The 17,724-nt window shown below is 29.7% G+C and overlaps 1 protein-coding gene across 2 annotated transcripts in view; it reads right to left on the bottom strand.

Annotated features, from left to right (window-relative positions):
* LOC126740910 (carbonic anhydrase-related protein 10) overlaps window positions 1-16,513 on the bottom strand; it is a 340,228-nt gene extending 323,715 nt beyond the window's left edge. For both annotated transcript variants that reach the window (XM_050447094.1, XM_050447095.1), the window contains exons 1-2: window positions 16,402-16,513; window positions 9,207-9,335 (exon numbers count right to left, since the gene is read on the bottom strand). In XM_050447094.1, coding sequence (XP_050303051.1) covers window positions 9,207-9,255 — 49 coding nt within the window. In that variant the 5' untranslated portion in view covers window positions 9,256-9,335; window positions 16,402-16,513. The remainder of the gene's footprint in view (window positions 1-9,206; window positions 9,336-16,401) is intronic.
* Window positions 16,514-17,724: the final 1,211 nt, after the last annotated feature.

Genomic DNA, 17,724 nt, shown 5'->3' with positions numbered 1-17,724 from the left:
TATTATATTCTTGCTAATTTCAGCTTCCCACTTTATAAAATTGGTTATCCAGAAACTGAAAGAGTGCGTGTGACTCGTGTCTTCTGTCGATGTCAGCCAAATAGGCCAATTCCACAATATTAAGCGTATGCTGAATATTTCTCTTCTTTAGACATGGACATATTTAGTGGTTTGTGGCAGATAAAAATTAACGACTTTAAAAAAATTTAGCCAAAAGCCACAATGGCATAAGAGATTAGAATAATTGAGAAAAACATATTCTTCTACTTTAATACTTAGTATTTTTAATAAGATGCATATACTGATCTTAGATGAGACCAGAATCAAGCAGGACATGAAGATAATTAACAAATGGTGAGATACCTACTTCGTTAGGCTTTTGGTAAAATAGATTTATGGAATAAGTTTTAGAAAAGCCTGTTCTAATTGTAGTTCAATTTCCACTGCCCTTGACACCGCCTCTCACAAAACGTTGATTGCTATCTTCAGTTCTCGACTACAGTTATTGTTGTATCATCGGTAAAGAGAGTGAGATGTACAAGAAAGACAGCATTAACGCATAAATAGAAAATTGAAAAGGTTGTGGACGTTATTAAAAAATTGTAAATAATTGCTGATGCAAGTAAGAAAATTAAAAAAAAAACGAAGATAACATACTACTCAAATGGGAACTTATTAACACCGATTAAGCCAGTTGTGGTCTTCTTAACGGGGACCTTAGTTGCAGTCCAGGCTCACCACAAGCTAACAATAGTTTTAAACCGAAAATTAATTAAATTGTTTATAAAAATTGATTTAGTACAGACAATAAAAATTTACTTGTTTCACCGTCGTTTCTCTCGTACAAGTATTTCGACCTTGCGCATCGTAATAATGTGATATGTGATAATGTGGGAGAAAAAGGTGGCACATATTTCACGCGAAGTAAATTAATTGATAAATATACCGGGTGGTGCGTCGCCGAGCGGAACATAGGAAAACCCATGTAAATTTTAAGGGGGCAATTATTGGCTTCCCTGTACATTTTATAGAAAAAATGTAAGATAACTTTTTGAAGAGACCAATCTGGCAAACCCTTTTGCAAAGTTTCAAAAAATTTTAATAAGAGAATCTTGAATTATTCAATTAAATGTAATTGCAAAATTAGCAAATTTTCAGTTCAGGTAAAACCAAACGGGCAAAATTTTGCTATAAGATGGGTATATTTAAGTTTTTAAGTAATTTTTTATACCGGGTGTTATCAGAAGTTAAGTACTTATGTTAGGGAAAGAAGAGACTGAGACTTAGAGTTTTCATTTTTTTTTCTTTTTTCTGGAGATATTCTTGTTTATATGAAAAAAAACAAAGAAATTTGATAAAATCAAAAAATGTTAAATACCAGAAGAACTAACAATTTTTCGAAAAAATATGATACGACTTTTTTGTTGCAAATGACTTATATAATCACCTCTTAAAGTTTGGCGGTTTTTATAGTAGACACCCTGTATACATTCGTAATTTTGAACATATTTTTTAAAGAGTTGATCTTTTATTACAGTCCCATGTTTTCTTTTAATTTTCCTTAAATCACCAAAGAAAGGAGAATCTCGAGAAAGGATGTTGATAATGGAGTGGAATTAGGTGAGCAAGACGAAATGACATACATTGATAATGTAACTTATATTAGAAACATGGGACTGTGTCAGAGACAAAAGGTGCTTTGCACTATAAAGAAACATATTACTTTCCCTCTTCCCCTCCGGAAACACGGAAAAAATCACAGTACATTCGAAATATATTTTCTATAATGAGAAATGCCAATATGAACAATTTATGCTTTCACCGCTCTACAATTAAGAGTTAAAATATGTAGTCCAATCTAAAATATCTAATAACTGTTGGTGATTTTCCTATTATTTTAAATTATTTTCGCCATTTTATTAATCTATAGTGTAACTTATTAAAAGAGCCGCTATACCAACTTTCACAATTTTATCCTGTTAAAACAACGTCACCTATTATAATTCTTAATCAAAAGTCTGTCATCTAGTCCGGAACCGACACGATTTTGTTACCGTGAAGTCGGGGCCGGCCTTTCGTTATTTCGTCTCTCGAAAATTAAATTGTAATTTGATAAATCTTGATCCTGCTGCGCCCCAAACGAGTGTAAAACGGTCTTCGTTCCAAAGCGAGGCTATAATCTAAAGTTAGTTCGTGCCCCGGTGTAAATCTGATATTATCATTTTAAATATTGACCCCCCTTTCTCTTTCCAATTACTGTTTTTGAGCGTGCAGTAAACTACTTTAAGCTACGAGCCGTCGTCAAAAACCATTAAACCTAAACCAAACTTTGTCTCCTAAAAATAAACTTTATTTTAATTTTCTAGTAGCTTATGAAAATAATATGAAATTTAATTTGGCATAATACTAAAAACTAATCTAAAAATAGCAATCTTGTTAAAAACGATAATACATATAAATCCATGTGCAAAACTCGATGGTAGACGACTAACAAGTTATCTTAAGGAGATTTACCTTAAATTTTTATTGAATTCCTTTTGTCCAGAATTTATTAAATAACAAACCCATAATAATAAAAATATATAAAAATAAACTACAAGGCAAAACTTTATTAGATTAATTTTTGCAAACTAAAGTTATATGAACATATACCGATAGATCGTACTTAATTTTTAAGATATTTTAGGGTAAAATATAAAACGGTTTTTATCAATTACAAATATCCTTAGGTCTAAAGTATTCATTGTAATATTGCAATATGGGAGTTCTCAAATCAATTAAATCTGACACAAAACATTTGTAAAACAAATCTTTTTAATTACCCTATAAAAACAAATCTAGAGGATTTAAATCACGCCTGTGAGCTGGCCAATTTTGGGGCCTTGCACATCGAATCCTGTGAATGTAAGGTTGAGATGCTGACAAGCAAGAACACTAAAATGAACTAAAGCTCTTGATATTGATTTGACGTCGCAAAAATATAGAATTCATCTGTTAACCTTGCTATAAAAAAATTAGATACTTAGGTAGTCTTCTACCCAAACAGTCAGCATTAATTGTTACTGCTAACATAGCAGCTTTAATGGTAATTATAAGTCGCAAGTTCCCTTAGGCGTACCTAGCCTCTGATAAATTAGGATGCTCTGGTTTATGTAGTCTCTTGATGTCTTTCTCTTATGCAATCAAATATGGTAAGAACTTTTGTATAAAAAATACCTTTTAAAAGGTGAAAAATCTCTTGGTTTGGTTTTTCTGCAAATTTTCCAGGACCCGTGCGTTTATTACTTTTTGATTTATCAATAAACCAGATCAGGTATATGAAATATCTTGACGATGCAAACAAAGATTATTGAAATTCTTTGCATTTTGAAACTACATTGATTGTTCCCAAAGATTTCCATAAATACCAATTTTGCCTCTTTCAATTACCAATGGCAGTGGTGGAAGATTCAGAAAGGATTTCGTAGATGCAACGAGTCCAAATTTCATAGCTAGAGAACGATAGCTTTGTCTTACTCGCCTTCGACTCAGTCCAATGGCGGCATATTCCATGTCTCTTCTAGCGTATTGTATACCATGCATGGGTATTCCGAACCCAAGAAAGAAATTTAATGCAACGTCTATATTAGCAAGTTATCCAGCTAAAATAGCTAAAAACTTTACTCAAAATCACTTGAAATTAGAGTTGACTTGTATTATATTGGGGTAAACTAGCAAGAATATTTTTTGTGTGAGCGATTTGACTACTTTAAAAATACGACACTTAAACACCTTTTTATGCCTTTTAATATTAAACACAGTTTAATATAAAATGCCTCGACTATAACAACAAAATTATTATAACTATTTTTGTTATATTTTTTATTGCTAATATATTACTGCTATTTTATATAGTAGTTTAAAATAATAATATATTCTGGTAAAGAAAACTTAGAATAAACCCCTCCAATTAATCAATTTTCAATCTGCGCTTTTACCACAGGCTCACCGGCTTCGTTATTTTCGTTCTAAATTAAATTGTAAGTTGATACAGCTTGACAGACGGCGCTTCCATTGCAAAAACGGTAGAAGCACCGAGTGCGAAGTTTAATTTCGAATTATTTGCTACTTGTTAAGTTTCTATCTTAAATATCGATTTGGTTTCGTAGCTTTGATTTGCGAGAATGTTGGATTTAACTTTAATAAGACGATAATTAAATAAATATTGATATTTATTTATATTCAGTTATTTGTGCAAATTAAAAAATAATTTAAAATGAATATATTGTTAGATGGAACCTCTAACAATAAAATATCGTCAATTGCTGAAATACATCAATCAACATCATTGGTCGTATTTTTATCGAAGGATTTCATCAAGGGTATTAATATATCATATATTTCAGTCTATATATTTCACAAGATAAAGTAGAAACAATTTTATGTTTGAGTAATATTTCAAGTTGAAATATATGAGTATAGTACGAGTATTAGTATAAGTATGATGTTACAATTTCGAGTCTATTTACAAATTGCCTTCGAATTTCTATGGGAGCTACTTCAAATGATGTAAATGCCATAGTAACAATATTGTTATCCAGCTAATTTACAAATATGATGCCACTATTTTCGTCATTTATTGAGGCAAAATCTCCCTTTTTTGCAGTTTGTAAAAAAAAATTATTCGGTAATGGAATATTTTTTGGAATCCTATTAGCTCTCATTATTTTGATTGCCCCATTTCTTTTTTCTCTCAAATAAACTAAGAGATTTACACTTGTAAATAAATTGTCCATATAAAGCTAATAGAGCAATTTTGTTTGCAACAAAGTTTACAAGATATCCGGAGGTTGTATTTAGCGACAATATTTTAAAGACAAATCTGATAGACTTGCCTTGAAAAAATTGTTCACATCGATGATAACCATAATAACGGATTATGGATTTATCGTAATCCAGATTTTCCTCTGGTATGAAATTTTTTAGAAAATAATATTTTAGTTTTTCCATTAAGGGCCGAAGCTTCGGCATTTTGTCAGTATTACTGGGATGATCATTTTCAGCAAAATACAAAAATTGCATAATTTTGAAAAAACGGCTTCGGCGCATAACATCGTTCGTTTTTAGAACTTCAGTAAAATCTCCATCCCAATAATTTATAATATCCGCTTAAAAGGAGAATGGCTATTGTACATTTTAATTATTTTTCAGTAGGTTTCAGTAAGATTGGGACAGTTCCGAAGAGCTGCATATTTAGATGATCCGTTGGTAATTAGAGAACATTCATCACGATCAAAACAGAGTTCAAATAATTGCATTGCTGTCTTTTTTACATATTTGGAGTAATTTGAGTTGGACAAAACCTCGACAGCTATACTCTACGCTCTTGTGCATCAGCAAGGTTTTCAGTTAATGTTATGTCATTATTAATAGTACTCAACTGACTTAAATTTTCAATCCTCTAATTATTAGGTAAAACCAACTCTGCTTGTGTTGACGAGCTGGTAGATAATCTATGTCGTCTTCCTCATCTCCAACCCCAGATTCTTCATCCGTAAGGACGTTACAAGCAGGTCGTTCGATATAGATAGATTGGGCAGACAGATACTCTTCATAACCAATCTTCCTCAGTGTAACACCACGTCTGTAACCATAAAAAAACTAGACCCATCGTCCCAAGAATTAAAATACCATAATAAAACATTATTGTAGATTGTTTTAAGAGCAAAATCCATTTTTAAGGTAACGTACCAAGAAACAATAAAAATAGGTAGTGTTACGTCCTAGCATTACTTTATGGTCATACAAAAAATAACCTAACCACATAGTATAATCAGAAAAATGATTGTTTTAAATTAGTTAAAGTTAGGAATATAATATGATAAGTTCATTATTACATAATAATAATAAACCAACATAGGTTCCATGTTTTTACGCACTTCACTAACAACCGGGTTTTGTAAAGCCGCACAAATCGGAAATAATCTTTGAATACATAAACAGCGCTATTTAAACAGGCGTTTTAGACATCTGACAATTAAAAGCCGGTGCCATCTATTCACTACAATGCTCCTCGCGAACTAAAGGCCTCTTTATATGGAAGCGTAAAAGCGTTACCATACAATGTAAGTAGTAAGCAGTAATAAAACTAATATGGGTTAAATACGAATGTATCTTAACATTAAAGAAAAAACAATTTTCGGTTGTAAGAGTTTAAATTTGAAGAAAGTAAAACCTTCAATAAATCAAACGCAGAACCGAAAATTAAATGTATATAGTAAGTTATATAGTATAGACCAGCCATTACACCCAACGTGCATCAAGGTTTATTTGGTACGAGCTGTATATCCCAATTTTCTTTCCCTAATATGGATAATTAATTATTGCAGAATTTACGCTGTATTCGACTGTGAAATCCTGCCTCGATTTAATTGTTTAATTGAGCCGATAGAAAATCTAGTGTACCGTACTACGTTGTAACTAATTTTATTTTGACCGAAAGACTACAGCTTATATGGCGCTACACCCATCAGCATATTAAGTGAAAAAACCTTGTATTAAACAAAATATGCCCATTTATTAGGTCTAAAGGTGGAAAAAAAGGGAAAAATAGGTTTACAATTTGGCAGATGTAAAACTTTAGCTAGCTTGCCTATCATTACGTGTGCTCACTCTCACCTTATTTACACTCAGTTATAACGATATTTTTACTATTATTATTTACACATTACGACCGAACTTAAACGTATCGGACCATGGACCTTTAATGGGTCATTAAGGTTGTAAATAGAGAAAGACACAACTTAGGGGTTTAAGAGGTTATGGCGAATACGGGTATTTCGTGAGCAATTTTTCACCTCAACTTTTCACAGACCACGACTACTATTTAAGAGTTGACTCATACACTTAATATTAAAGCTCTTAACTGGCATGAAAAATATAAGATTTTTTTGTAAAATACATGCGATAGGATAGTCATTATTAAATATTTACTATATTTAATGTATATCCCTCTCTGACCTCTCTTACTGAACATTATTATCCACAAAACTTTTTTTTATCATACTTTTTACTGTAAAACCCGAAAGTATAATTTAGGTGGATAAAAGCCTAATATTAATAATTTGTTTTCGAAACACATTTAATCCACATATAATTCAAGCCGCATTAGATAATATTTTTTACTTTAAAACAATGAAAGTCACAAAATTAATCATATAAACGATTAACCAAAAACCAATAGTAATTAAAATTATCTATACAATTTTAAATAACCCCTTTGTATTTATTAATTGCAATTAACAAATTAAAATAATAAAATATAGAAATCAATCTAACGACCCTATAGTAAAATACTAAAAAATAATTAATTTTGATAGTCTACTGCCCCAATATTTATTAATATTTAAAGGGTGCTGTTTTCGACCTATAAAGTATCCTGTAAATATATAGTTCCTAGTTTATAATTAAAACCAGTTGGATTTGGTTATTGTTTTTCGAAAAACCAGAATATAATAATTATTATCGGACAATAGGTTAATAAAGCCGCGTAACCCTTTATAACAGAATTTATAAAACATTTATTAGGACCGTGAAAATTCAGGGTTTTGTAAAATGAAATGTATTTGGGTAAACTAGTATCGGTGTAGTAAAAATAATTTTAGAATTAATTCATTTATAGTGCTTTTTAAAATATGATGTTTTTTTATATAAAAGAAAAGGCTTTATGCTAAAGTAATATAATTCTGACAACAAATAGAGTTATATGGTGTTAAATAATAATATAATATTTAAAATAATGCACAGGTTCTGCGAGAACTATATTGATTTATTATAGGAAAAATTGAAATTATGGCCATTTGGGTGGGGCATAGAAGGGCTTCTAGTTCTGGCTCTCCTGTTATACCGGAATACGATGGTTGATTTAAATGAAACATCCTCTATGTCATTCCATTTTCAGATTTAATTTGAAAATCTAAGCACATTTAAACATCTAAGGTGTTTAGCTATTTTATTTTAAGTATACATTCCAGAAAGTTCCATATTTTTCTTCTTAAGACACGCATTACCTATTATATAATAGTAATCTATTGATACTTTTTGGTGGATTTTTTTTTACTTTTTAATGTTGCTTCACTGTGTTTAATAATTTACCTAACATAGAACCTTTTTCATTTACTTAATCTATAATATACGGTCTTGGTTCCTCACTCGGCATTTTTACTTGCAGGAAAGTTTCATTTTATTACCCTATGTCAAGCATGGTTTAATAAAAGGATACTGACAGCCTCATTAAATATAGATGGGTATACATTTTTAAAATTGGATCGGGCAACAAATAGGGTTGGAGGTATCGGATTTTATATCTTAGATATAATTGATATTAAACCATTACATTTAAGCTGCCCACCATTACTCGAGGAGGCTTAATCTTAAAATTAAATTAAAAAATAATAATATCATCATCAGCACTGTATACCGACCACCATCCAGGAGCCTTAGACATTCTGTACTCTTTTGAAAATAGCGTATCTGAATTGTATGCAAACTGTTACGATTTTTTGCATAGTGATTACATAATATATCTAAATATATTTAAGTACCATTAATAAAAACAATTTTTTTTCAATCCTTCTCTGTTACACCTTTTAATATTGTTTTTTTATATTAATGACTCAAGTGTTATAATACGTTTTTTTTACAATTGTTAATAAACTTTATTAATAACTAATTTAACCTTAGTGCACTTTTGCCGTGCGCTGTTTAAATTAACAAATCTACCAAGCTTACAAAAAATTTAAACAAAATATGACACCTGATAATTGGACTTAAATTGAAGTAACATAAATATTTCTAACGAATGACACATGCTTCGGGATTATATTTATAATACGGGACCATTTCTGTAATTAGTTTTTTCTATTACCATCATAATTGGTGTGATTTATTTCTCATGACCTCAGTTTATAAGTTAATGCTTAATTTTTGCTTTTGTTGAATATTTTGTCAAAAAAAAACTGCTTCAGACGATTAATTATATATGTTGTCGACATTGTTATCTCTTTTACATTCCTTCCATTTTCTGCTCATTTTGTTGGAAAATTTAAGAAGCTAGTACAGTTTAAGGGCAGTTAGTTAAATCAAATAAAACCTTTGATTTTTTTTTTAATAATTTAAATAGATTTTAGGTATGAATACTCTATAAATTTTCTAAATATTTTACTTACCTAGTAGAAATAAACCAGTAAAAACTATTGTAGCAGACACAGCCCACATCTTAGGATACCTGTTTTAGGAAACGTCCAGATAAACCTTGCTCAATGTCAAGTCATTTAGTATTATTGCTATTTGACTTTCTGAAATTTGAAAAAAAACTATTATAGTTCAAGTTTTTCCTAATATACATATAATACAATAATAAAAATATGTGTGATTTCTAATTACGCTTTTAATAATATATTAGAAAAATACTAATTTTTTGATCAGGATAAGTTAAGTAGGCCATAAATTGGAAAATGTTTATTTTGTTAAGCTTTAAATTTGAGAAAATTTCTGGTAATTTTTTCCCAAGTTCAAGAAATTATTGCCATAAATAAGATATAAAAAGTACATTAAAATAAAAAGAATTCATTTTGTAGATTGGACTGGATGCTTAGAAAAATGAATACTGCTAAAACCAGCCCATATTTTGGCATCTAAGAAACAAGTTTACCATGACGGTTTACCAAAAAATTAGGTAGCCTAGCAATTTACTTTGATTGAATAAGAACAGTGGCTGTTGTGAAGCGGGTTTTTGTAGTGAACAAAAACATCCTAAACCTTAAGAAAACAGGCGAGAAAACTTAGGTATTCCAGAAGTCCAAAAACTCGAAAACCAAAAGATAATCTGGAAAATTGCAAACTCGCGTAAGCAAATGCTGATTAGTTCACCTTAATGAAACTGTAAATTACAAATTTTATATGCTAGTGCTAGAAAATCCAGTGACTAACGTGCGATAATTTTCGAAGATTGGACACTGCGTGACAATTGGTGGACCGATTTGATATCGTGTCGTTGTCGTTCCCTACCTACAGTTCCGATCTAGTTCTAGCTTCTAAAGAGGCTACCAGACGGCGTACGGTGAAAGGTAGCAGCGTTAGCTTTAGTATGAAGGTGTTATTTTATAGAATAGTAATGAATTGTTTTATTTTTAAATTAGTTCTACTACTTTTGATATAGACCCTTTGGTTTAGCTCCCTCTACGTAGATGTCAAAGCCTTTTAAGGGATTTTGACAAATACACCGCCAAAGATAATTTGGTGTTGACAATTATATCTAAAGAGGAAATATGGTTAGTAGCCAAAAATAGAAAGAGCTCAGCAATCATAAAACTACTAATGAAAAGCGTGTTTAGTTGATGGTATACACGTTTGACAGAAACAAGAAGAAAGTGCTCCAAAAAGATGAAAATTTATTAATTTGCTGGAAAATGTATTACCACAGTTAGGACTAAAACAAAGAATTTTATTGACCAATTTTCTTAATAAAAATGATTAATGTGAGAGATGGTAATGAGCATAATCAAAACTGTTACGATATCGTATAAGAATTGCTGCAGAATAATCTCTTGTTACTTTACGTTTGCTTTCTTAGAAAACTCTAAAATTTGAGTTGAACAGCATTGAAGAGCTTTTAAAGCTTTGGACCTAGTCAGGGCTATCATAAAGAATATAAAAATATCACTTTAAAAATGTCCTTTCTGTTTTATATCAATTTAAAAAACAAGAGGTCTAAGTAAAAAAATGACGTTGACCTCAGTTTAAAATATCTCTAAAATTTGAATGGGTTTTAAGCAATTTTTCGGAATTCGACCTTGTCAAGGTCACCCTGTATATTCTTAGATATTACTAATAACTAACTGTATATTGTCATTATTTTACCTATTAATTACTATCAAAATTAACTGTAATTCACAAGCAAGAATTTAGCTTTTACCATGTGTTAATACGCATATTCTGTAACATTTTTATTACAAAAATCCATTTATTTTATTTAAGCGAATTATATTTTCATTTACGGGTTAAACCGTACTAACACCTGAGCGGTTATTTAACGTCGAACGTTGCTGGTGTTCCGTAACAGCTTTTTAATTTTCTGAGGCTTATGAAAAAAATATGTATTTTGCAAACACGATATATTTTTAATATTACCTTTTGCGTGTTTTTATATATTTATTTTATTTATCTCACGGAAAAAATACACTGTTAAGTTATGTGCCTTATTGGAACTTTAAGTGCACTTGTAAATAACAATTAAGTCAGATAGCTATTTTAATGTGGTAAGTATATTCTAAGCTGTCAAATCTTTCTTTCAAAATAAAGTATTTTGCCAATGAAGCAATGAAATAAATGCATTTTGTTAAATATTTAAATACAACTCATTTTAAAACTATGTTATCAGTAGTGGCTTTTTCTCGATATAAATTCTGAAATTTGAAATGTTTAATAAAAAAAACACTAGTTACAATTAAGCAAAAAAAATAATTAGATTGCGTTTAAAAAAATAAACATATTTATAATATAATAATAAACTTCTTAAATAAAATTTAAAAAAAACAGGAATATATAAAATAAAAATAATCTTTATCATCCATTCTTCTAGTATAAATTTGCATAATTTTTTGAAGTGTATTAATAAGAATTTATCACAATATTTTATTGTAAGGTTAAATCCCAAAGTTTGGAGTCACAAATATAATACAAAATAAAACCTAAGAGAGAACTGTGACTTCGATAAGTTTTTGAAAGTTTTTCTTTTCCCCACTCCTTTTTGAAGCTCTACTAATATTTATAGAAAATATAAAGGAAAAAAAAAACAAAAAATGTTAAACATTATTTCCTTGTATCTAGTTTAAAGTCCTGAAGATAAATTAAATATAATTCGAAACGTTAGCTAGAAACAAATAGCTTTTAACAATTGACCAATAAACCCAATAATATTTTTTTTTCAATATTTGGCATATTAACATTATAATCATAAAGGGTTTCACTTAACTATCGAGCCAATCCTTAAAAGATGAATTTTTTAGTGATTTTAAATCCAAAAATATAGATCAGCATGGGTTGTTAATGTATAAAAAGAAATATGCTCCACTGACCTCTTATATATTTTTGCATTAATTAATTAAAAATATAAGTCTTAAATTCTTTATTTTTTTCTAAAGTCAATTTAAAGTTTTATTGTACAAATTTGTTTTTGGGCTACAAAGTATAAAAAAAAGTTTTATAAAGCAAAATTGTACATTAATTAAGTGATCAAAATAGAGAAGCATCTAGGATAAAACTACTATTTATATCACTGCAGAAATTATTCACTCAATTTTCTTTGAATTCTACTATGATTTATTGCTTTAAACGAAATATTGCTTACATTTTGCTAGGCAAAATTTATTTGGTAGGATCAACCTCTAATGATAAAATGCGTTCTTTTACTATTAACGTTATTATTTTAATGCCTTTTGCTACATGATTTATACCTTAGTTTTTGTACAAATAAGGTATATGTAATAACATTTTAGAATTATCCGACAAATTTTTTTTCGTAGGATAATGAAGTAAATATTGTGAGTGGTTTACTTTACATTTTCAATCCACTATACCATTAGGGTAGTATTTAATCGAACATCAGTTTTTATACTTTTTAGCACGTTTAAAAACTGGGTGGAGCAACAAAAATACTTATTGAGCATCTAATCTTTAGCATCTAATAAAGTTAATATTGTCAACTGTTTTATACTAATCTGGATAGCTATTTAAATAATAAAGCTTCTAAAAACTGTTTGAACCTCATACTTTATAATATGACAAAAGCTAGTGAGCATAAAATAAAACAAAAATAGGCATCACAAATATACTTTATTGTCTTCTATTTATAAAACAAAAAGAACAAAAAATTTCATTTTTAAAACAGTATTTGAACCACAAAACAAAAAAGAGTGAACATTAAACAAATTATTAATAAGACTTCAATAAATTAAAAACATCACTGAATTACCAAAGCAGGTTTGGATTTTGATCGACGTCCACGCTTTCTTTTTTGTCCAATATGTATATTTTTTGCCTCTACAGGCGGAACTGTATATTTTAATCTAATTGCTAGGCCCAGAAGATGTTTGCACATATACATCTTAAAAAACTGTGGACAATTGCAGCTACCATTCATCCAATCATTTTTTTCTTTGGGAATTGTTATTCTCCAAGTGGAAAAAAAAATTATTTAAATTCATCAAAAGTTTCCCAAGGTTTTTCAGCCTGAACATCCAATACTTGACCTCCTGGTACTATATAGATATTGTTCTTCGTGTCAGCATCTAACACCTTTATTTTTTTGTCTAATTTTGCCCATTGATATGCTTTTGTCCAATTAGGAAGTTTAATAAGTGGAGTAATTGAAAAAGACTCCTCTGTAGTTTTGCAGGACCATTCGTTAACTATCTCGGAAACCTTTCGCGTAATGTATTGCTATATTTTATGGTTCTATTAAACGATTCCAGTGCGTTGTTTGTGGCTGGTGATCCTGGGGCAGCACCTAGGTACCAATTGCGATTTTGAGTTAACCACTCTTCTTTGAAGTATTTAATAATATTAGTTTGGGTTTTCCATTTTCTCATAAAAAGCTGTGATGCGCTAGTAAAATGTTCAGGAGAAGTAACGGACTGTAAAGCATCAATGTCTTGTAATATATTCTTTCGGGCGTTTTTGTCTGAGCAAGTTTGTTCAACCCTGGTTTGCATTTTTGTTTTTGCATGTGCCCAACACATTCTCACAATGGGTTCAGGACCAAAGACTTCTGTAAAAGCATTTTGGATGCTCTTTGCGGCATCACGAACTAATACCGACGGTTGTAGAGAATGTCCGTATACAAACAAAAGCTGTTCTTTTAAACTATTAAATAACATGGTAAAATCTTCCTGATGCTCGTTTGTCGAAACTCCTAGACATATCCGATGAAATTTTCTATGTTTATCTGTAGTTCCTACAACTAATACCGGGAACCCTTGCCAAATCAACTTGTATGTCGCATCAGCATGGATAATATTTGCATGACATTCTGCTAACCCCAGTAAATGTTTTGTAGACAATGCAAAGCGAAAGGACATTGGTTCATCCTCGAATATATAATAAGAAAGTACAAACACTTGGTGTATGTCCTCGGGAACTGCTGTATGATTTAATATCCATCGCTCCAGTTCTCCTAGACTTATAGTTGAGGAACCGTATTTAACACGTCTACGACTTGATAGATAATTATTCATTTGTTTCATTGATGGTAATTTTACTCCCTCCATCTTACTAAGACTTTTTAAAATAGCTTTAGGCTTCAAATGTAAATCAAATAGTTTGTTTATTTCTGTCTTAACTTCCTGACTTATTCCGTAATCAGAACGAATTCTAATCGACTCGTGATTATGGGCAACCTCTACACGATAGAGCAAAACAGCAGTTGATGTAGCTTCAAACACTAAATAAATTTGTGCCACACACTGAGGGCCACGACGTTTTACTTTGTTACAGCGATAAAACCTTTTCTTTCCTTCTTCAGTCATATGTGTTATTAAAATAGACCAAGTATTTTCTGCACGAACAACTTCCTCCGCTTCTTTAACACATGCAAATTTTTTGACAAAGAGCCACTGCTTACTCTCGCCACGCTTTTTTTTTGTTTCTAATTCTTCAACTATCGCTCCAGTATAAACGCACGTTGCCGGATTTTTTTGTAGTTCATTAACGAAAGCTGTTGCCGAATGCAAAATAAAAACTTTTAAGAAAAAAAATTGATGATTATATAATATTTTAGTTGAAATGAATTTGAAAATTAGATGCTCATTTAGAGTTTTTGAAGTTTAGTTGGTATTTTGGTAAACTGGTTTTGAAAATTAGAAGCTCATTTAGATTTTTTGTAACCTTTGTGTATTTTTTGGTGCCTGCTTTTGTTGGCAGATTAAAAATATAAAAATGCCTTAAGTTTGTTCACCGATAAATTTATTTGATATACAGAAATATAAAAGTTACCATGTTAGGTAAAATAGTTACCGCATTTTGTTGTACATCCATAATATTTGATGCTCATTTAAAAATTTCCCATACTATTATAGTAATGTTTTAGTTAAAGTGTATTTAATGGATATTAAGACAAAAAAATTTAATATTAATCCAAAAAAAAAATTCTATATCGTAAACATTTTTTTCGGTATCTCATTTTTTGAAATTATAACTTTTTTTTTTAATTTTGAGCATACTTTAACTTTGTTTCGATCCCAAAGATAGCTTATAGAAACTTTAATCATCATAATTTTTTGTTGTACAAATTTTACTACATTTACATTTTACTTATTTACTTATATTGACTCACTATTTAGCTAGTGTTAGGGTTCAATAAAAAATGGCAAGAGGTTATGGATACACATTTTTCACATCATATTTTTAGCTATTTTAAAACTACCATACTAATTTGGTTATGGATAATTTAAAGTTAAATTAAATTTATAGGGATTTTTTGTAAATATTTTAGCGAGTACAGCGTCACCTCATTAATATTTTAAACACATTACCGGAATCACATCCATTTTATCCTAAAACTTGCCTAAAAGAAATTTAAAAAATTCATAATATTTTTGCTTTTAATCAAGAAAAAACTGTTTTACAATTTAACGATTAATAAAATCAATTTTCCTTAAAACTCTAAAACGCTACAGTACCTAGTCTAGAACTTCTGCTTTTTAATCAAGCAGCTTTTTGCATTTCCAGCTCAGCCAACCAACTGCTTTTTAGTGTCGATATATTCTCTTTTCTTTTTTAATTAATTATACTCCTATTAATCAAAATTTTTATTAAATATTTGCTTAGGTCTTTTTAAACCTTAAAAATTCTCTTAAATTTGACCAGCAAACATTTAAACACTGGTTAAAATTACGAATTTGATTTAGTAAAGGAACTTTTTTTATATAGAAAAGGTTAGAGAGAAAAACATATGAATTCAAAGAATAACTTGCTTAAGGTCACGTGGTGAAAAAAAATCATAACTTTCAGATTATGGGACACTTTTCGAATGAGATTACTTTCTTGAATACGTGAAAGATTCTTTTCTTTAAGGGAGTATTTTCTAAATTAATTTTTTATAATTAATAAAGGAAATTTGATATATAACAAAACACAAAATACGTCAAATCTAAATACATAAATAAATTTAGTTTATTTATTAAATAATATGAAATACAAAAAAGAAATCTTTTCTTGCTCACAAAAGTGTCTCCTCATCACCGATATGTACTTTTAATAGCAAAAACTGTCGTACAAAAAATACCTTTTTTGAAAAAAAAAATGTATAGCAATAATAACCATAATTAGAAACCACACTACTTATAAGCCACAATTTGCGTATACCTGAAGTAAAACTCTCGCGATGTTTCAAGCACGTGCTGAATACACTGAGACGCCGACTGGCAAACCCACGTCCTTTCCACGACGTCGCGACGCAACTGAGTTTCTCCAGAATCCCAAAAGCACGTCGTCTGTATATCGTTGTCGCCGGCATGAATTGCCATTGGTAGAAACACACGCAGTCGACCAATCAGTTTAAAGAAGACCGCGCAACTTTTTGCATATTTCCAAATAATTTCCAAATGTTTTTGTATGTGGTTTGTGCCATACAATTCAGTAGCAAACAAATATACCTTAAAATTCTAATAATAATTGTTTTAGTTGTTAAGATTAATACCTTAAAAGTGTAAGCCAATCTAAAACAAAAGTGTGGTTAATATTGATATAACAGTAGTAACTAATGAGTAACAATTGCTTAGAGGACAGGTCAAAAAATTAGTTATAAAATAAAATTTAAATTAGTAGGGAAATAAATATGAATTTATAATTTCGTAGCTAATAAAGACAAGCCTAAATGCATTAAAGACACTTAAAGTATTCTGTCTAAATAGTATTTTAATGATCTTATTTTAAATCAACTCACAAATTTAGCACCCTTGAGCAACTTTTTTTTAGTTTAACCATTTGTAAAAATTTAATTTAATTTGTAGATATTTCTGCTTTTGCTTAATTAAGGTCATTGTCTATTTTAAAACTAAAGGGGTTTTTAATAATTAAGTTACAATTTCTATGAAAAATTATTATGAAAATTATAAAGATAAATTATATACGTAATTACAGTACTTAGCACAAAAGATTCAAATGTGCACATCAAAATTGAGAGACAAAGGTAATTTAAAGACAATTAGAGGAAAATTTTAAAATTGATTTGGAAAATATTGAAATTTAATACATTTAAATTAAAAACACCTTATCAATACATTTCAAACGTGCTCGATAGAATTTAAATCAGGTAATTACGTGGGCCATAGCAATAGTGTAGAATGCCTGTATGAACAATAGAGAGTTCCAGAATTTGATTCTGACATTTTTTGCTGTGAGAAACCCTCCAATAGTAACCAAATTAGTTTTAAAATCTATCGACTAGCCCAAGCCATCAAAGATCCGGGTGTCAACTTAAATAGTTTATAAGCGAGACGTGTTGCTAGGTGTTCGCTATATTATCAGCCTTCTATAAATAACAGGTAAATAAATAAATAGTATCTTTATTTAGCAAAAGCTACATTCAATAAAAACATAAATAAAAATAAAGTAAAAGTATAAGTTGGCCATAACTGTTTTAGGACACTCCGGTTTGTCCATGGATGGTCTCGGTAATCCAGAAAC

This window comes from Anthonomus grandis, chromosome 10 (assembly GCF_022605725.1).
Source record: "Anthonomus grandis grandis chromosome 10, icAntGran1.3, whole genome shotgun sequence".
NCBI classification, from domain to species: Eukaryota; Metazoa; Arthropoda; class Insecta; order Coleoptera; family Curculionidae; genus Anthonomus; species Anthonomus grandis.
Note: the sequence above shows the minus strand (reverse complement) of the source record. Positions and strands in the feature narration are given on the sequence as shown.